Genomic DNA, 20,455 nt, shown 5'->3' with positions numbered 1-20,455 from the left:
AAGAAAAGCAAAAATAAATAATGATGGGATATCGAAAAGCAATTAAAAGTAGAATTAATTCATGTGCCAAAATCCCTTATATTTCGGACAATGGCTGTACACTAATGCTATTGGTTGGCCAATTTAGTAGATAATCTTAATTTATTGCAATATTACGTTCCCTCTTAATTTGAAACCACTTCATTCACAATTGCTTATTAGTTTTTTTTTTATTTATTACAAATTGCTTATTAGTTATAAATTGGCCGGAATTCAAATTTATAACCATCTCTGAGTTAGAATATATGTTAATTATCGTTGAATTAAGTTCATATCGATCCTTATTTATGGTTTTTTTTTCAATTAATAGAATATAATTATGTTTAATAACATTTTTTGTTCTTTTTTTTAATTAAAAAATGAAATAGAGGTACGTTTAACAATCGTATTTTGTTTGTTGTTCTCTAAAAATTTAAGTTAAAACTAAGGAAAAAGTTTATATTAAAGTTTATTTTTTTAAATTAAATATTCAGAATTTTGATGTTATTTTTATTTTTTTATATTAATTATAGATTTCATAAATAAAAATGATAAAATAATATTTTTATTTATGTTTTAAAAAAATCGAAAACATGAACCTTCTATACGATTTTAAAAACGTTATTTCTTAAAAGTAAGAAATGAGAATGAGTAAAAAATAACACACGTTTGTATTTTACAAAAATAAAAAAATGAGAAATAAAAACACCAAACACAAAAATTACCGAACCAACTCTAAATTTTTTATATTTCTAAACTTATATGTTATGAGATTAGAAATAGTATTTGAATTCGATAATACATGCCCCATGCCCATGTATATAAATTTTCCACGGTTTTACACTTTATTAAATTATTATTTTTTATTTGGCCAAGTACAGCATATTTGGTAATGCCACGTGTAATCCCACTCGCTGGATTTGTCTCCAACATCTATATTAAAAAAGATATTAGGCAAACATTAATGTTTTTAATATATAGAAAGAAACTTTAGTATAAAATATTACAGCCTTCTTTTTCCTTCAAAATGGAAACCCACATTACACAGTGGTAACAAAAATAATTTCTATATAAAAATTAAATATTTTTTTTAATAAACTTGTTGGATTCATAATCTTAAATACAAGATGTTAATTTGTTTGTTTGTTTGCATTAATTTATAGACCTATGAATTCGATTGTATAATAATGTGTGGTGGGTTTCATCTGCTTTGACTTAGGTTTCATACTAGAGAATTCATATTATTCTCAAACCTAAGCTCTTGTTTTTGTGATTAAACTAATAACAAACCTCAAATTGGAATTTAATTATTCCAATACCACTAATCAAAATATGGCCTACTCTAACCACACCAACTAATATTTTTCAATTCCTAACTTCCACGTGATTATAATTTTCAAATATTTTTCCTTGAATTTTGCACCAACTCACTTTAGTTCTTATCATTAATGTTTTTTATAAAATCTTACCTAACACTAGTTAAATTTGTGTTTTAAGTTAGCTATATAGTATCGAGTTCATTCTCGAATTTGAAAATGAATGACTTAAAAGATTTATGTTAAATTATAACATGAAAGTTTAACATCAAGTCGAAGATAATAAAATTTTCGAACTTGTTGAATTGTATATGTAGTTTGAACATTCAAAATGAGTTCCATTTTCTTCATCTTCGTATAGAGTGACTTCAATTAAATTATAACAAATTAGTCAAAGTGAACAAATATTATTACATGATATATACCATATCATATATATGTTCTGATACCATATCGAATTTCTAAGTATATTTAGGAACCGTTTAGAGAGAAACGAAATTGATCACAAATGATATGGCCTCATTCTCATTAATCAAGTGATCAAAGATAGAGGTTTATATACCACCTGTCAAATACAATATAACATAATTCTTCTCGTAACAATAAATTAATAACTAGCACCTCTGATTTCATCCCACAGTGTGACTTTCCCTCTGATGGGCGAAATCCCTGCTATTCGTGAAGCAATTTGTTTGGCTGATAGGTTGGGTCTCCGACGAGTTGTTTTTTAGTCGGATTCCCTCTTGAGCTTATCAATGAGATTTCGTTCAGAACTAACGAATTTGGTACCTGAATTGAGGATATTTGGATTTTGGCTAACAGATTTTCGTTCTTCAAGAGTTTCCATGTAAGGAGCGTGGCTAATACATCGGCTCACCTTCTTGCGGGTGAGGCTTTGCATCAAAACCATCCTTTGTGTGGCTTTCAGCTTTCCTTTCTTGGTTAATTTACCAAGTTGAGCTTGATGTCAAGAACAATGTATGGCACTTTAACTTTGTCTTTAATGGAGTGCCTTTATCCTAAAAGTAAAAATAAAAGTAACAGCCTAACTGTTTTTGATTTATACAAAATCAATGTGTGCTCTCTTAACATAGTTTATAATTGGCATATATTTCAACTAAGAAGTTGGGAGTCTAATTTTCAACTCTACGTATTGTACTAAAAATAAAAAAAATAAAAAAATAAATTATAATGAATTAAAAATCAACCATTCAATTTATTTTTTACTAATTAAAAGAAAAAGAAAAGATTCCCACCAAAATAGGTGGGCGCCTTTGGAAGAATTTTTTGGACCTCCTTGTCCCAAGTCAATCAGCATAGAAAATGTGAAGGCAAATGAAAAAAAGTGATAATGAAAGTTGGCTGCTATTATTTTAAATTAATTTATTCCCTTCAACTTTATATTATTTTTGCCAATGCCAAAACATGTCTCGTTATGATTGGTCCTTCTTTACCTACTTATCTAACCCTTTGTAGCACATCTATGCAATTAAACATAGAGAGAGCTCTTAATATTTCTTTGGTTTAAACAGTATTTATTATTTGTAATTCTGATTTTGATTTATTCTTATACTTTTAAAACTATTTTAACTAATATTTATTTTTTATCCTTTATTTTTATTTTTTTATCTCATTTATTTTTATCATAATTTTAGTCGGTTCTATACTCACTAAATTTTTTAAATATATAATTTTGTAGTTAAAGACCATATTGATTATTTTTAAAGGTATAATAGCTAAAATAAACCAAAATTGAAAGTTCATGCGATGAAAATAAACTTTTTAAAAACAGAGGTATAAAATAAACCAACATTAATATGAAAATAATATTTAAAATTAAAAAAAAAAAAAAAGAGAAAAAGACAATGGCCAAGGGAGAGGTCCATTCCAAAATTACACAAAAAATATAGAAACTCTGGGACACATGCAGATAGAAAATGTTGATGGTGGATTGATTGAAATTACTAAAAGGTCAGCTAAAGAGTTACAACTCCTTTTTATTTTGAGTTCCCTTTCAAAGAAAAGTGGAAATCTACATATTTATCCATAAATACAGATAAAGCTGTCTTTTTTCTCTTTTTATTTTCTAACTTTTTAAAATTTATTTGAGTTAAATTGTCTCTTTTATTTTAAAATTGGTGCACAACCCATAATTCTGTCGGTATTAAATAAATAAAACACATTCTTGTGAATTCATAGATACCATCTATCTTATGTGGTATAAAATAATTTATAATGGCCCAATTTTGACATCTTTTAAAATGTATCTTTTTTTTCCTTCCTCGATTCTTTAATAAATTTATAGACGTAGACCCATATCTAAATACATGTCCTCTCATTTTCCATTTAACAAAACACAACTTGGTCACTAATTATATTCTAACTCACTTAGAGGAAAAAAATGTATATATAATAATAATAATAAAAGTATATATACATCAAAGTTGAAGAAAAACTCACCTCTTCTAGAGAAACTACAGCGGATAGCAAAATCTTTTACATATTTCAAAATATATCACCCGTTTTTTTAAATTTTTAAATACGACACAAATTTTCACTTATATCAATAGCATATCAAATACTCATATCAGTAGTCTATCGTATATCACATACATATTGCAAATACATCAGACATTTATATTAGTAGTATATAAGATGTATATCACATACATATATTAGTAGTAAGATATGTTATAGATTTATATCATTAGAGTAAAGTCGTCATTATAAAATTCGACCTCCATTTTTTTTTAAGAGAAAGTGCAATATTTGAAAGAACTAGAAGTCCTTCGACTAGATAGAATCGTATTCTTTCAAATTTATTATTATTATTTTAATACATGAAAGTGGACATTTAAATTCACGATTTTTATAAGATAATTGTCCTCACGTTAGTGTAAAATTACAAAGATATCTAAACATTTATCGTTACTATTTTGTGAAAGAAAAAGAAAAATTAGGTCCTCATGCCTCATGTGATGTGACCAATTTTAGAGGCTCCCATTTCTTTCGTTCCTTCCTTCTCCACTCTTCTACTTCACAATTGTCTCTCTCTCTTCTGTCTCTTTCTCCGGTGTCCAATTCAACAAAATCTGCTCATCATCGCCATGCCGCTTCTTATCCCACACCCACCAAAATTTCAAAATATTCTCAAAACAACTTTCTAGATCCAATTTCTTCCTCCTCCCATGGCGAAACTCTGTTTCTTCTTCTTCTTCCTCTTCTTCGCCGTCCCCGCCGCATCTCAGCAGCTCTTCTATCCCGGATTTCGCGACGCCGCCGACTTGAACTTGACCGATATCGCCAAGATCGAGCCCAGTGGAATTTTGAAGCTCACCAACGACACCAGTCGATTACAGGGCCATGCCTTCTACGGATCCCCTGTTCGCTTCAAGAACTCCTCCGACGGCAAAGCGTTTTCGTTCTCCACCGCTTTTGTCCTCGCCGTCGTCCCCGAGTACCCGACCCTCGGCGGCCATGGCCTCGCCTTCACAATTGCGCCGTCCAAGACCCTCCGCGGCCTTCCCAGTCAGTATCTCGGCCTCCTCAACGCTTCCGACGTCGGAAACTTCTCCAACCACCTCTTCGCCGTCGAGTTCGACACCGTTCAAGATTTCGAGTTCTTCGACATCAACGACAACCACGTCGGAATCAATCTCAACCATATGGCCTCCAATGCCTCCACCTCCGCCGCCTACTTCCCCGACGACGGCGCCACCAAGCGGAATCTCACTCTCAAGAGCGGCACACCGATTCAAGCTTGGATCGATTACGATTCCACTACTAATGCCCTAACCGTGGCGCTCTCTCCCTCTTCCACCAGACCGAAGAAGCCGATTCTCTCGTTCAATGTAGATCTCTCCCCTATTCTTCACGAGTCCATGTTCGTCGGATTCTCGGCCTCGACAGGGCTGCTCGCGAGCTCTCACTATATATTGGGATGGAGTTTCAGTATGAATGGACCGGCTCGGTCTTTGGATCTGTCTTCTCTGCCTTCAGTTCCAGGGCCGAAGAAGAAGCACACCGGTTTCACGATTGGGGTTTCTGCTGCTGCTGTATTGATTGTAATAATCGCAATCTGTATTGCGATTTTCATCATCTGGAAAATCAAGAACGCGGACATAATCGAGGCCTGGGAGCTCGAAATCGGCCCCCATCGCTACTCGTACAAGGAACTCAAGCAAGCGACGAAGCGATTTAGGGATAAAGAACTGTTAGGGCGCGGCGGATTTGGGAAAGTTTATAAAGGGACATTGCCGAATTCCAAAACCCTAGTTGCCGTGAAGCGAATTTCCCACGAATCGAAACAGGGCCTCCGCGAGTTCGTGTCGGAAATCGCCAGCATTGGCCGCCTCCGTCACCGGAACTTGGTTCAGTTACTGGGATGGTGTCGCCGCCGCGGCGATCTGCTTCTGGTTTACGATTTCATGGCTAATGGGAGCTTGGACAACTACATTTTCGACGAATCGGAAGTGATTCTGAGTTGGGAACAGAGATTCAGAATAATTAAGGGCGTCGCCTCCGGCCTTCTATACTTACACGAAGGCTACGAACAGGTGGTTATCCACAGAGATGTGAAGGCCAGTAACGTTCTCCTCGACGGCGAGATGAACGGAAAACTCGGCGATTTTGGCCTCGCCCGGCTCTACGAACACGGGGCCAACCCGAGCACGACTCGGGTCGTCGGAACTCTGGGTTATCTCGCGCCGGAGCTGCCGAGGACCGGAAAAGCCACCACCAGCTCCGACGTGTATGCATTCGGCGCACTTCTGCTGGAAGTGGCGTGCGGCCGCCGCCCGATCGACCCGAAGGCGTCGCCGGAGGAGCTGGTGCTGGTGGATTGGGTGTGGGAGAAGTTCAGGGAGGGGAAATTACTGGAAGCGATGGACCCGAAATTGAAAGGGGATTTCAACGTGGCTGAGGCAGTGATGATTCTGAAACTGGGGTTGTTCTGTTCGAACGATTTGGCGGCGGCGCGGCCGAGTATGAGGCAGGTGGTGCGGTTTCTGGACGGCGAGATCGGCGTTCCCGACGAGATCACGGCCCCAAAAGTGGTGGAAGGAGGGAAGAATCATGGCGAAGGATTTGACGAATTTGTGAATTCGTTTGCTTCTTCTTCGTTTAACAAATTGAGCTCTTATTCATCCACTGGAAACAGAGATATGGATATGAGTTTTGCTTCTTTCTCCACTTCTCCTCTTTCGCTTCTCAATGGCAGAGACTGACTTAGAACCACAGAAGGCTAAAAAATTAGCATTATAGAACGAATCTCTCTCTATGTCTCTCTCTTGTTCATAATGTTACATATGATTTTGGTGTAAATTCAGGTGAGATTGATTAATGTATGTTCCTTTGATCTCTGTTTTGAAATTGTAACAGTAACAGAACAGATGATGAAAAAGCGAATTGTATTTGATTGGAAGCTGAGAAAATGGGAGCCAAAATTGAGGTAACATTTTGATGTTTTCTTTTATTCCATTTTTGCTTTCCGAAGCTTCGATTTTCATGTCTCTATGTTGCTTCTAACGCGCTAACACAATAGAGAAACTAAAGATAAATCAGCTTCGAAAACGGAACTTTGATACTTACAAAAAGGAAAATGTAACTTCTGATAAAGGGGTAGAAACCAAGTGAATTGGTGGGAGAAATATCAAAGCTTGATTCTAGCGATTTGTATGGGTTGGATTAAGCTATTCCACTAGGCCACGAAAGAATTGCACGAATGGGTGGGACCTGTTGGAATTTTATCCATATGGGCCACATATCTAACCATTTTTCCTATTTTAATCAAGTCGACGAGTATAGTTCAGTGATAATTGATATGACATATATCTCCTATCAAAATGTTGTGAGTCTGATCTCTCACCCATATGTTGTACTAAAAAATGATATGATCAAATCACGTGTAAGTCTTAGTATGGTAGAGTAATTATAAATTGAACCTGTGTAAAATGTGTAGATATAGTTAATTTTTAATTAGAAATAACAAAACTTTATAACTAACAAAACTTTATAACTGATAAATGGTTTTTGGCCCATTACATAGAAGCTATGATTCTTTTAAGTCACGTACACCTCTTTTCCATCCCTTTGGAGAGAATGTTCTTCTACAAGTAGTAAAGAAAAAACTTAGAGTCTTTGGACAATCAAAATCCCATCAATCCACAGCCAATTATGAATTAAAGTAGGCTTCCACTCCTTTAGACTTAATTCTCTTGAATTCGACATGGAATATAGATTCCATTGTGGAAGACACAATTTTTTTTGAAGAATTCGTTATGATATATCTGATCCATGCATAATATCATGAAAAATGAATACAAATTTTTGGCTACTACTTAGTATCGACATATATATTTGGAATGGATTCCATTTTGAGAGAGTTGAAAAAGCACTATCTCGTTGAAAGGTTCTATACATCTGCCCTTTCTCAAGACATGTGGCTTTAAGTTTTTGGTTTTATCTTTCACGACAACACCCATCTTTAACCTCCATTTTTCCATGATCTTCATACACTTAACTTCCCACTTATTTTCAATAATTAGTTTATAATGTTTACCACTTCTCTCTCGTACTCATAATTTTTAATTAATTGTTTTACAATTTCATTCTTTCTTTATTATTATTAATTTGAGTTTAAGGTGGAGTAAAATTCAATTTTAATTAATGCTCGACATTTATGATAGTTTGACGACATACATGGTGAAAGCCAAAAATTTCTGTAGTTGAGATGGAGGTTTATGATTTAACACATTGACATGTTGTGCCTTTTTTGTCCTCGCATAATTATTATTTAAGTATCTCTCTCCTCAAAGAAAAAATATATATATATATATCAACAAATTTTGACAAAATTTTTCCTCGTCCTCTTTTTTCCAATCTCCAGTCTTTTGGTCCGCTCTAACCTCTCTCCCCTCCCTCCTAACATTAACGAAGGAAAATATATATTTTTGGTCCCTGAGCTTTAAACTAAATATCTATTTGATCGGTGAAGTTTAAAAGTAACATTTTTAATCCCAAAATAGGTATTCATTTGATCCCTGGAGTTTTAAAATAAACATTTTTAATCCTTTTAAGTTTGAAAAATAGTCTTAAAATGGTACTTAAATTACTTTTAGTTGACTAATGTTGAAATGACGTAGCGTTAATTAGACAAAATATTAATTTAATAATATATTTTATTATGACCGACTTCCCTCGTTTATTTATTTTTTAGAAAAACTATCACTACCTTTTCACTTCTTTCTAGCTCCCTCATCTCAAGGCGAGGCTCACCATCGATTGCTGCAACCACCGGTGAAGGTCGTCGAAGAGCACTGGCGCCTACAGGACTTATAGAGGTGCCTCGACTAGAGAAATTATAGTTACTGTAGTAACAAAATTTAGTATTAGTGGAATCACAAGGTGGGCAAGATGAGTGCTCTTGCTCCAGCGGAGGGCCAAGTGGCTTGGTGGCGGTCTTGCGATGGTCGCTGGCGTCAGAAGGCATGAGTACAGAGAGAATTTGGGAAAAATTGTAAATGGGGTGTGTAAATTGGAGTAGAGAATTGAGGAAGAAGAAGACAGATATGATTTCTAGAGAGAGGGGTTCGAAGAAGGGGATGATAGGAAGATAGAAAATGGTGGGTGCACAAGGCAAATTGCGAAGCAGAATAAAACAAATTTAAGAGTGGCGTTGAGGATGAAAATTTTCAGACGGCTCGAGGAAAGCTCGCATCTCTCCTTCGTGGTTGGCGAAGGTCGCCGGAAGTTGGCGTGGCCAGTGGTAAAAAGTAGGAGAAAAGGTGGGGATAATTTTTATAAAATACATGAGAAAAGTCCAGTCATGAGAAAATATATTATTAAATTAATATTTTTTTGTCTCATCAATATCAACATTAGTCAACTAAAAATAATTTAAGAACCATTTAGAACTATTTTTTAAATTAAGAGACTAAAAATGTTCATTTTAGAATTCCAGGGACCAAATGAACACCTATTTCAGATAGGTATACAAAAGGATGGTATATTTCTGCACGCACAAAAAATATTTCGACTTAAAACTTAAATTAAAAGTAAATAAGAATATTTTCTGGATTAATTTATAAATCTAATAGATACGTCATTGAATTAAATTAATATCATCTATCAGAATGTAAGACAGTGACATACGTGTATTTCTTTGTCTTCAAGGATTAAAAATGTCTACTTTCAAACTTCACGGACCAAATAGACACCTAACTTAAACTTCATTAATGATTTTGGTAATCTATAATCATCTCATCTAACATTCTTTCTCCAACTTTTCATTTTTTTATTTCATTTATATTGATAAAAAATTAAATTTATTATAATCATTTGATTTAAACTTTCGAATTTAAGAGTAGTTCAATAATATCCCAACACGAGAAAGAGGAAGATGTTATATATTATATGCTTGCTCTTAAAATTTAAACTCTAAAAGATTTCCAGGTAAATCGCAAAATATTGGATACTTTATTCTTTCTTAATTTTAAAAAAAATTCATTTTTTTAATTTTTTTTAAGGGATTGATTTCGGTCGAAGTTTGAAAACTTGGGTTCAAACGTTGGCATTTTCAGATTCTTATTTGGTAATGTAATATTTAAGAAAATAAATCGTTTATGTATGAAAAAATGAACCTCTCGAGTTTAACTTTAGTCTTGAATAAATAAATAAATAATTTTGGCCCACGTTTCAATGAAGTCAATTTCTATATGTTGGTTGTGAGAATTTCGAGTACTACTCCCACCGCAATAAATATCTACCTGATTATATATCCATGAAATTGATATCGGCCCGAGAAATAAATCACATTTTCATAATATTACAAAAAGATCAACCAATTATATAAAATAACAACAAAATTGTTCTAATATAAATATAATATTAATATTAATAATTTTTAACTTATATAAAAATGGTGAAACGATTATTTGTTATTTTAATTTTTTTTAGAATCTATATATATATATATATACATATATATATATAATATATATTTTATTACTTTTCCAAAAATATCCATTGACATGAAACCTTAGTGGTGTTATTACGTTCGTCGATATTATAAATTTTCTTTCATAAAAAATGTTTGTATTTTATTCCGCTCATTTTTACATGATTCTGACATAGCATATTACTACCATTTAAATATGAAAATTTAGATGTCAAGTAGATATTTAAAATTCCCACAAAAAAGACACCCCTAAAAGAGGTAAAAAAAATATTTTAATCACTAAGTTATTCTCCTATATATTTTTTCAAAATCATTTCTAAATCTCTAGAAGATAATAATTCTAAAATCGTATTTTTTTTTTTAGATTATTACATCACCTTGGAGTACAAAATTTGAACCTACACTTAAATGGAAAAGATAAGGCATTAGTATCTAATTTTTTTTTTCGAGAATATAATATTATAATTGAGACGAGAACAAAGAATTGAATTTTCCACCTAATACAGAAGGTTACTAACCGTTAAAATTTGTTCGTCTCCTATTATTATGATTTGGGAATGCTAAAAAGTTCTGATTCTAACTCAAATTGTTTGAGTCGGATTATTAGGTACATAAACAACCTGACTTAAAGGTTGAGTCAAAATAAATAAACAGTCCATAATTCTCCTAAAATTTTTATGGTTAAAAAACCTACATAAATTTATTAATTAAACAAGCAATGTATTAATGGCTAATGTTAGAGTTCCTTTTACTTCCCAACAATATCCATTAAATTAATGGTTCAAGTTATTGAAATAATTTTTTTCCAAAATAATAATATAGAACATCAAACTACTATTTCAAACTCAGTCCCCAAATTACTACTATTTTTAATTTTTACCTCCCATTCTTTTTTCTCACGATTTATTATTTACGGTAAAAATAAAAACGATAGTTCTAGAAGAAGAAATATAAACCAAGAAATTAAAATATAAAATATCTCAATCAACGTTGACCCAAATTTCTTCCTCGTCCCCTTTTTTTCCTCTCCTCTCTCTTGTCTCACATATCTCTCTCTAATTCTCTCTCAACCACCATGATCGGCCAAAGGCAAACTCTAACAAGTAAGCTCTCTAATTTCGCAACTATTTCCCTTAATCTGTAATCATCAAGCACTAATTTTCCTTTATCTGAATTACTAGGCAAGTTTACTTCATAAACTAATTCTTCTTTGTAACTTCTATTTTTCTTTTGGATCCCTATACTGTAATGAGTAATAACCCTATTTATGCTGGAAAAATGTTGCAACTTTTCAGCTTTTTCAAAACATATGCATAATTGTTCTCCGTAATCTACTTTATGTTCGATCGAGTTTAAGTTTGATTTAGATCATGTTAATTTTGCAAAATTTAGACTTTCTATTATATTTAAAAACACATATTTGTCCATTGTATTTGAACTCAAATACTCTTCAAATTTTCCATGTAAATCAAAAAATATTATTTAATTTTTTTATATTATTATTTAGTTTATAAGGTGATTTGTGTAAACTGTAACCTATGACCTACTACTTTTGGTGGAACTGGATTTTAATGGAAAGTTCTACAGCAATTGAAATATTTTAGTAAAATTGACTTTGGTTTTAATAAAATAACCAATTATTATATTCATCTATCTAGGAGATAAAAAACACACTTGCACTTATATTATATTTTCGGTATTTGTTTAAATGTCAAACATTTTTGTACAGCTGAACTCAAAGAATAAAATAAACAAAGTACAGCAAAAGCAAAACCAAATATAAAAAATTAAAAAAAAAAGTATTACTTTATTAATGTTAAGTAGAATTAGTAAGATTAGATCGATACTTTGTTATAAATATATATAATGTAGACTCTGTGTTTTGAATTTAAAAATTCTCTCTAAAGTTTTTGGTATTGAAATCGATGTTTTTGTATCTACTTTCAAATCCAGAAATTGACAAAATTTTATTTTCTTAGTTTGTAACCAGGCGACCTACCAACTAATTTTATACTCAGAAAATCTAACATTTTAAAACTAAAACGATAAGATTCAATTGGATTTTTAAGTATTAAAATGTGGGGGGTCTCTTGTTTTCCTTATCAGTTTGGCTAATCGGGAATTCTTCAACGGCGAGAAAGAACTGAATCAAATATGAAGACGTTCTCAAAATAAATATAAGATGTTTGAAAGAGATTGCTTACCCGGGAGAATTCCTCCAAGTTTCTGAACGCTGTAGTTTTGATGGCCCCTTCTGAAGAAACAGTGCATTTCCTGTGTTCCACTTCAAAAAAAAGAGATTAAAGAAAGAAGAGAAGAGAAGAAACCCATGTTCTTCAAGCTCGCAATCATGGTGTCTCTGTTTGTGAGCTCAGTCTCTGCTGCTTCTGGAGGTCCCAGTTTCATCTTCAATGGCTTCCAGCATGCAAATCTATCCCTCGATGGCATGGCTGTTGTTACCCCTAATGGCCTCCTGAAACTGACCAACGAGACCAAGCAAAAAAGTGGGCATGCCTTCTATCCTAATCCAGTAAATTTTGTCAACTCCTCCAATGGCATCTCCTCTTTCTCTACCACTTTTGTCTTTGCCATTATTTCTGAATACCCATTTCTAAGCGGCCATGGAATTGTCTTTGTGGTGGCTCCGATGAAAGGCTTCCCCGGAGCCACTCCAAGCCAGTATCTTGGCCTTTTCAATAAAAGCAACAACGGTAACGCAACCAACCATGTATTTGCAGTAGAGCTTGACACGATTCAGAGTACAGAGTTCAACGATATCGATGCCAATCACGTTGGCATAGACATAAATGGGTTGGTCTCTGAGAAAGCTGAATCAGCTGGATTTTTCGCAGACAACGACGGGAAATTCAGAAACTTGAGTCTTATAAGTGGCCAACCAATGCAGGTTTGGATTGAATATGATGGTATCAACAAAGAAATCAATGTCACTTTGGCCCCAATTGACATTCCCAAACCCAAAACCCCACTTTTGTCTTTCTCCCGAGACCTTTCGTCTGTCATAAACAACTCCCTGTTCGTCGGATTTTCATCTGCCACTGGCTCGGTTTCAACTTCTCATTATGTTTTAGGTTGGAGTTTCAGATTAAACGGGCAGGCTCAAAGTCTTGACATTGCTCACCTCCCAAAGCTGCCTCGGAAAAAACACATATCCAAACTTTTAACAATTGGGTTGCCTTTGATTGCTGGAGGGATTCTTTTGTTGGTGATTTTGGCCATTGTTCATGTGGTCAGGAGGAGGAAGAAGTTCGCTGAGCTGCTGGAAGACTGGGAACTTGATTATGGGCCTCACAGGTTCAAATACAAAGACTTGTACGTCGCGACAAATGGATTTAAAGAGAAAGGGCTTCTGGGTTCTGGTGGATTCGGACGAGTCTACAAAGGGGTATTACCAAAATCCAAACTTGAAATTGCTGTCAAGAGGGTATCTCATGAATCAAGGCAGGGAATGAAGGAATTTGTGGCTGAGATTGTTAGTCTTGGGAGGCTCCGCCACAGAAACCTCGTGCAACTTTTAGGCTATTGCAGACGCAAAGGAGAGCTGCTTTTAGTGTATGATTATATGCACAATGGAAGCTTGGATAAGTACCTGTTTGGCGAACCGAATCCCAGTCTGAATTGGAACCAGAGGTTTCGAATCATAAAAGGGGTGGCGTCGGGGCTGCTTTACCTGCATGAAGAATGGGAGCAAGTTGTGATTCACAGAGATGTCAAAGCCAGTAATGTGTTGCTAGACAATGAGTTAAATGGAAGATTGGGGGATTTTGGGCTGGCAAGACTGTATGACCATGGAACAGACCCCCAAACCACCCACATCGTCGGGACACTCGGATATTTGGCTCCGGAGCACACCAGAACTGGCCGGCCAACGACCCACATGGATGTGTTTGCTTTTGGGGCATTTTTGCTGGAGGTTGCGACTGGGCGGAGGCCGATGGAGATTCGGGGAATGACAGAAGATGTAATATTGGTGGATTGGGTGTTTTTATGTTGGGCGAGAGGAGCTATTGTGGAGGCCAAGGATCCAAACTTGGGAACAGAGTATGTAGCAGAGGAGATAGAGATGGTGCTGAAACTTGGGTTGTTATGTTCTCAATCCAACCCAATGGCCAGGCCCAGCATGCGCCAAATTGTTCAGTACTTGGAAGGGGACGCTCCCATGCCGGAGATGACTTCTATCGAAACTTCAGATGGTGATTATGAAGGTTTCGATGATCTTGCCATGTCCTACTCGTCTTCCCTGGATAAGGCTTTCGCTCATTCTTCTTCTTCCTTCGAGAAGGCTTTCGCTCATTCTTCTGATGCTCAGTCTCTCCTATCTGGTGGCCGTTGAATGTTGGCTTTTATCAACGCTTAGTCCACAGATTGGGATTTTTTCACCTGAAATAAAGTATATATTTGTTACTGAGTTTGTTAATACTACAGGTTATAGTAATCCAGACTTGTTTGCTGTTGTAATAACAGTGTGAAATAATCCCAATATTCTTTGCTTTCGGAGTACCCTTGTAGCACAGTTTCTAAATCTTTTGGAACAATAATTTAGATTTCATACTATACTATTATTAAGTTAATAAAAAAATAAAACTTATATTTATAGATCCAGTTGATTTTTTAGGCTTTAAAACAGGTTTCAAAAATTAACAAAAGGTGTGGCGTAAGAATTCGAGTTTTAAAAATTTAATCTTCAAGACATCAAATATTTTCAAGATTCATCCATTGAAAATGCAGAAGTTTAAGAAAAAAAACAAAAAAAACAAAAGAAAACTATACCTTTTCCTATGTGAAGGATCAGAAATCCTTTTTTTTTTAATTTCACATATTTAAAGGCAAGAACGGAATAATGGTTGGAAGGAAATTTTCTTCAGAAAAATGTTTACTTCGTATGGATGTTTTTCTAATAAAAATTTAATACGAGTGGACAATTTATGTCCCGTTTTTATATGTCTACAATTTCCCGATGGTCAATAATCAGTGAAGTGAAAACAATTTGAACAAATCTGAAAATCCTCCGGATCTAGTGGGACCCAGACTTCAGCCTGGCATTTAATCCAACGTGGAGAAAAGAGTTCCGGAAAATAAAATTAAAGAGGGAAATTTTGATAAGATTACCGAAGCAGTGGTTGTGGTTGTGTTGAAGCATTACCAAATAATGGCGTCTTCCTCTGCGATGTTATCATCTTCTCTTCTTCCGGCCAGAGCTCCGACTGGTAACCGTCAAGACGGCCGACTCTGTCTCTTTCAAATTGGTTCAGTCCGTGCCAACAACAGCAGGGCTCGTGTCCCTTTTAGGGTTCAGGCCGCAAAGCTTCCGGCTGGAGTACACTGTCTATCCTCTTCAAATTTGTGAACTTTTCCCATTTCTGTTTCGCCTGTTGATAACTTTGTTTCCATCTGAAAAGCTTAGATAAATTCAGAATAATAAATTCATGTGGGCTAGCGAGTTACCTTTTTCTTTTCTTTTTCCAAGGTTGAATTGCCAAAAGTAGAGCCGAAATTTGAAGCCCCGTTTCTTGGATTCACTAAAACTGCTGAAATCTGGAATTCCAGAGCCTGCATGATGGGCCTCGTTGGGATTTTCATAGTAGAGCTGGTGAGTTTTCCGTTAGGTTTCTATCTTTTACTTCTATATTCAAATTAGTGGGTTCTATTCATTTTTGTCTGATTTTTCAGATTTTGGACAAAGGAATACTTCAGGTGATTGGAGTTGATGTTGGTAAAGGCCTAGATCTTCCTCTATGATTTCCAGAAAACTTGTAATCATCTTGAGATCCTCTGTTCTTTCATTCAAAATTGTAACTGTAACAGAGCACTTTCAACTGTATCAGAGAATTCTACAATCTTCAAGTTCTTAAACTTCAAAAGTTTTTACATAACATCGTCAGTGTAGAGAATATGTTCACTCTCTTGTCTTCTGTAAGGATTCCTAATAACCAGAACTCGAGAATATTGCAAACTAAATAACCCTACAGATTCGAGTATCGATAACAGGCACCTTGGAAGGAGGCTGAGCTATGTCCAGTGCTTCTGCCAGTGATAACCTGCGATTCCTCCAAGCAAGTTGCGCCCATTTCTTCATCTGCTCTCCTTGAGTCTTTCTATTCTGTTGGACGCTAAGTACCTCCCCATACCCACCTACAGAGGCAACCTGATGTCAGTGACTAGTTTCATTATCGGTCAATACTCAGGTCACCACGGTTATGAAGCTATGTCTCTGCTACAATATCATATGAATTTATGAGAGATTTTCAACCATAATCAGTGGCGGGGTATGATCAGTTCATCTGGGTATCATTTAAGAGTGCAACTGAAAGCTGTCAAATGTTTAACCACTAAAACTCTAGTTATAAACATTTTGATCTGATGCACTGAATTGTTTGTTCTTTATATAAGCCTCGAGCCAAATGCTTAGAGTCGCTTAGATGCTTGATCAGTACCTCTAGCGATGGCTGCTATGTCTCTTCCGTCCACCTTTGCTTGTTCTCCCGTGCCTTCAAAAGAATAAACCATTCAGTTTAAAATTAATAAGTTATGATGGTGAGTTGGTTCATAATACCTTCCACCTCTAATGGTGAAACTTTCAGCATCTCTATTGCTCTCCTATAGAGTCCCTGTAAATGAAATTTTGGAGCAATCTGCTGAAATGCAAGTATGCAACTAACAAGAAAAACTTGATAATTTGATCAGAAGCCTAATTGCGAACTGAAACTGAATTGCATAGACAACTTTGCGATGACTAAATAAGTTGTATAATTTTTAAGTACTAACTTGACAAAAGATTCGAGAGTAGTAGAGTATGCAGGCAAGTAGACAAGATGAACGAAAAGCCAGGATCTTTGGAAGAGAAATCAACACCTTTCTAAATGCACAAAATGATGAATAATTTTTGCTTATAATTGAAGGGAGTTTAGAACACAAGTGAAGCAGGGGAAAAAGCCACGCCACAACAATTCTCACAAAGTAATTTGATAGTAGATTTACACGAGACAAATGATTCAGACCAGAGCTACCTCTTCTCAAATTGACGTTCGGTTAACTTCAGACAATTTCATTTTCAATTAGAAATCTTCTAATGCAACTTCATTTCCCTTTTGATAGAACTCTTCCCGTAACCCTTGCAAGGGCACTAGGAATTGGGACTTAGTATTTACTGCTTAATGTTTCTAAGTCATAGTTACCCTTGATATGTCACTTCTATAACTAAAACACTTCGCCAAGTTAACTAGACTAAATTACCAACCTGCGCCTCATGCAACAAGTTTGATTAACAACAAAGAATCTACATATTCCAAACAGAAGAGAGCAGGAGCAAAATCCAACCTCCTGAATCAAAAGTGAACTTGAATGTTCCTTCATTGCTTTGTGTCGAAACATGAGTGCTATGCAGGTTAAGACAACGCCAACCTTGGGATGGTGAGATCCTGTACCATGTAATGTTCCTAAAATCAGAACCCCAGATCCACTTGGGAAATAGCCAAACAATGCCACAGGAGAACAAACAGGAACCTCAGTTGTATATATATTGTACAGATTCAAATATACTGGAAGTTCTAAACTAACTAGCATACCAAAATATTCTTCTGTTTTAGTTAACGCATTTGTCAGTATGTCCTCAGCTTCAGCAAAATTCCTAAACAAAACAGGGTATAATTAAGATTTGTGATTCATGCAACAAGGAAATCTAATTGACAAGTAGCCCAACATAGCAGAATAATCAAGATGCTACCCCAAGTTCCCCTCAAGCTGTCCTAAAGAACAAGTCGCAGCCAAGTATACTTCCTTTGGAGACATATTACCGCCAGCTAATGCACATTGCTCGCTCAAATCTTTGACTTCTGATCCCATTTCTATTACTCTCTGATACACCTCTTTTGCTGATGAAAAGTTGTGTGTGGCATGTAAGAATTCTCCATATGATAAAGCAGCACTGCCTACAAACCGAAATGTTAATAGAATGTAATAATTAAATTTTCCCACGTGGATCGTTAAAAGTGAACCTCACCAGCACATCTTTCAATAGTTTGAAACCCTTTAAACAACGATTCAGCTGCATATAGATAACCAATAGTTAACTTAAGTAAAAATTAGAGACAGAAACCACAGCAGAACAAAGTTGTAGAGAGAAAACAAAAATATAAACACCTGCTTCAAGATTATTATTAACAAGCTCAACCAGCCCCTTTACAGCTTTAACACGAGCTCTCAGAACCCCAGAATTTCCATCATCAGCATTTGGCTCACTACTTTGCAATAGTTTTGAGCATTTATCTGCGATAACTGATGAAGAATCATCCTATATATGAAAAATCATCCCCAGATAACTTCGATCCATGTTACTTAATTTGAGGTGAGAAAAGGAAAAGATCACTTGAAGCAACGTGAAAAGCAATAGGGATATTTACCAGGCCTAATTCGAGATGAAGTCCAGCAAGTGCTTCAAGAGCGGCAACTATAAGAAATACAAGAATCAGTTACAGTCGAACACGAGCCCCCGATAATTAATTTGAACCGAGCTTAACAAGGCTAAAAGAATGGACTAAAAAGACTTGGAAACTTTACCTCTAATGTCAAGGGAGGAATGTGCTAAATCCTCGACTCGCTGAAGCTTATCTATAGCATCCTGAACATTACCTCTGAAACAACCAAAATGGAACAACTATTAAGCAATCAGTAATTCTATCCAATATTATTACCCGGCTATATAAAATGAATCGAACAAGAATAGATGAAACAGAAGGAAAACCTTTCAGAAAGCAAAGTAGACATAGCAAGTAATACTGCTCCCCTGGAGTTATCGGCATCTTGACCTTCATTTGATTGAGCAGAGAGGCACTGCTCCAGAACCAGAAAACCTTGTGCGTATGATTCGTCTAATTGTCACATTAAGAAGATTACAGACCAAAAAGAATCATACCCATTTTTGACATAAAAACGACTCCAGGAGTTGTAAGAATCAAGAAACAAGACGAAATAAGTAAAACAAATAAAGATATGGACCTGATTTCAGAGACCTAGCGTGAGAGAGAGCATAATTGATCATCTGAAGAGTGACCGAGCTCGCATTTGGGCGGTCGATTCCAACGTGAAGTAGCCTCAACGGTGAAGCTAGCCATAAGCACGACGAAGGAGGAAGAAGAGAGCAACGGGAGCATGAGCCCAATCTCGCAGTTCGAACGACGGCGGCGGTGGTCTTGGACAGCAGAACGGCGACGCGATTCATGGGTACCAGAGAGTCGGTGTTCGAACCAAAGTTTTGGCTGATTATGTGTTGCCAAAACTGGCCTCCCTCCAAAATCCAAAATACGAGAGAGAGAGAGAGAGAGAGAGAGAGAGAGAGAGAGAGAGAGAGAGAGAGAGAGAAACGCTTAAATTCAACGCCAAAGATAATAAATGAGTTTATAAAGTTTGAGCATAAAAAATATTTGTCAATTTTCACGAAATTGTCGAGTTTTTAAATTTATGAAAATATTGATGTCCATAAATATGTTTAGAAAATTCAAGAAATTCATAAAATATATGTATAACCCTTCCAAATGAATTTTATAGTTTTTCATGGTAATATTTATTTTACAATATAATAAAAATATAGATATCGATATTGAATTCATAGATATGTAAAATAGAAATATCAACATGTCGAAAAAAATCTAAAATCGTTTAAATCACCCCATTATGGGAAGATGAGACAAATACGTGTTTAAACATTTTGTGCAGTCTTTATCTTCAAGTTACTGATATTTTCAACCTTAAATTGCTTTGATCTTCTTCAATCATCCCCGTTCTCATTAAGTTTAGAACAGCGGAACTTTAACAACATCAACATAGTGCAAACTCTGCCTATATATTCCATTAATAGTCTCTCTCACTTAATCACCCAATGAGAATATAAAGTAAGGCTTCTAACAACTCAAAAGCAGCAAGCAACAATATTTTAAAATGAAGAGAAAACAAAAGCATGAAATTCAAAACTTCAACGTTCATCAAGCAACTTTACCCTTTTTGAACAACCCAAGCAATCGTTTCCATGAAAATTTGACTACTTTTTTTCATGTACAATGAGAATCTGCTTGTGTGGAAATGAAATTTCATGATTTTTGCAATTAAATAAATCCATCATCTTCAGGGAGAGCAGCATATTTGAAAGAGAAAA

General features: G+C 35.2%; 4 protein-coding genes across 7 annotated transcripts; 3 read left to right on the top strand and 1 right to left on the bottom strand.

Annotated features, from left to right (window-relative positions):
• The first annotated feature begins 4,234 nt into the window (after positions 1-4,234).
• Positions 4,235-6,787, top strand: LOC148211572 (L-type lectin-domain containing receptor kinase S.4-like). The gene has a single exon (XM_088124551.1). It carries the CDS (start codon positions 4,523-4,525, stop codon positions 6,557-6,559), a length of 2,037 nt encoding a protein of 678 aa, XP_087980677.1. The 5' UTR covers positions 4,235-4,522; the 3' UTR covers positions 6,560-6,787.
• A 4,491-nt stretch (positions 6,788-11,278) lies between these two features.
• Positions 11,279-14,808, top strand: LOC111015028 (L-type lectin-domain containing receptor kinase IV.1-like). Its single transcript, XM_022289936.2, has 2 exons — positions 11,279-11,393; positions 12,397-14,808. The coding sequence occupies exon 2, from the start codon at positions 12,620-12,622 to the stop codon at positions 14,639-14,641; it is 2,022 nt and encodes a 673-aa protein (XP_022145628.1). The 5' UTR covers positions 11,279-11,393; positions 12,397-12,619; the 3' UTR covers positions 14,642-14,808.
• A 649-nt stretch (positions 14,809-15,457) lies between these two features.
• On the top strand, positions 15,458-16,181 carry OHP (one helix protein). Its single transcript, XM_022289938.2, has 3 exons — positions 15,458-15,625; positions 15,776-15,898; positions 15,979-16,181. The coding sequence occupies exons 1-3, from the start codon at positions 15,458-15,460 to the stop codon at positions 16,045-16,047; spliced, it is 360 nt and encodes a 119-aa protein (XP_022145630.1). The 3' UTR covers positions 16,048-16,181.
• On the bottom strand, positions 16,048-19,655 carry NDP1 (Tetratricopeptide repeat (TPR)-like superfamily protein). Of its 4 annotated transcripts, none has more exons than XM_022289937.2 (12): positions 19,303-19,651; positions 19,049-19,175; positions 18,865-18,938; positions 18,708-18,754; positions 18,448-18,598; positions 18,308-18,352; positions 18,032-18,236; positions 17,874-17,935; positions 17,626-17,726; positions 16,862-16,916; positions 16,743-16,796; positions 16,048-16,440 (listed from the first exon to the last, which is right to left on the bottom strand). In XM_022289937.2, exons 1-12 carry the CDS (start codon positions 19,523-19,525, stop codon positions 16,262-16,264), a joined length of 1,323 nt encoding a protein of 440 aa, XP_022145629.1. In that variant the 5' UTR covers positions 19,526-19,651; the 3' UTR covers positions 16,048-16,261. The 4 variants fall into 4 exon arrangements, with proteins under 4 accessions (XP_022145629.1, XP_087979729.1, XP_087979731.1 ...); XM_088123603.1 differs by having other exon boundaries at positions 16,299-16,519; positions 19,303-19,654; XM_088123605.1 differs by lacking the exon at positions 16,862-16,916 and having other exon boundaries at positions 16,299-16,519; positions 19,303-19,655.
• Positions 19,656-20,455: the final 800 nt, after the last annotated feature.

The sequence above is a fragment of the Momordica charantia genome, assembly GCF_013281855.1.
Source record: "Momordica charantia cultivar OHB3-1 chromosome 5 unlocalized genomic scaffold, Mcharantia_2.0 BLBB01000005.1, whole genome shotgun sequence".
Lineage (NCBI taxonomy): Eukaryota > Viridiplantae > Streptophyta > Magnoliopsida > Cucurbitales > Cucurbitaceae > Momordica > Momordica charantia.
This window is presented reverse-complemented; position numbering and strand designations above follow the sequence as displayed.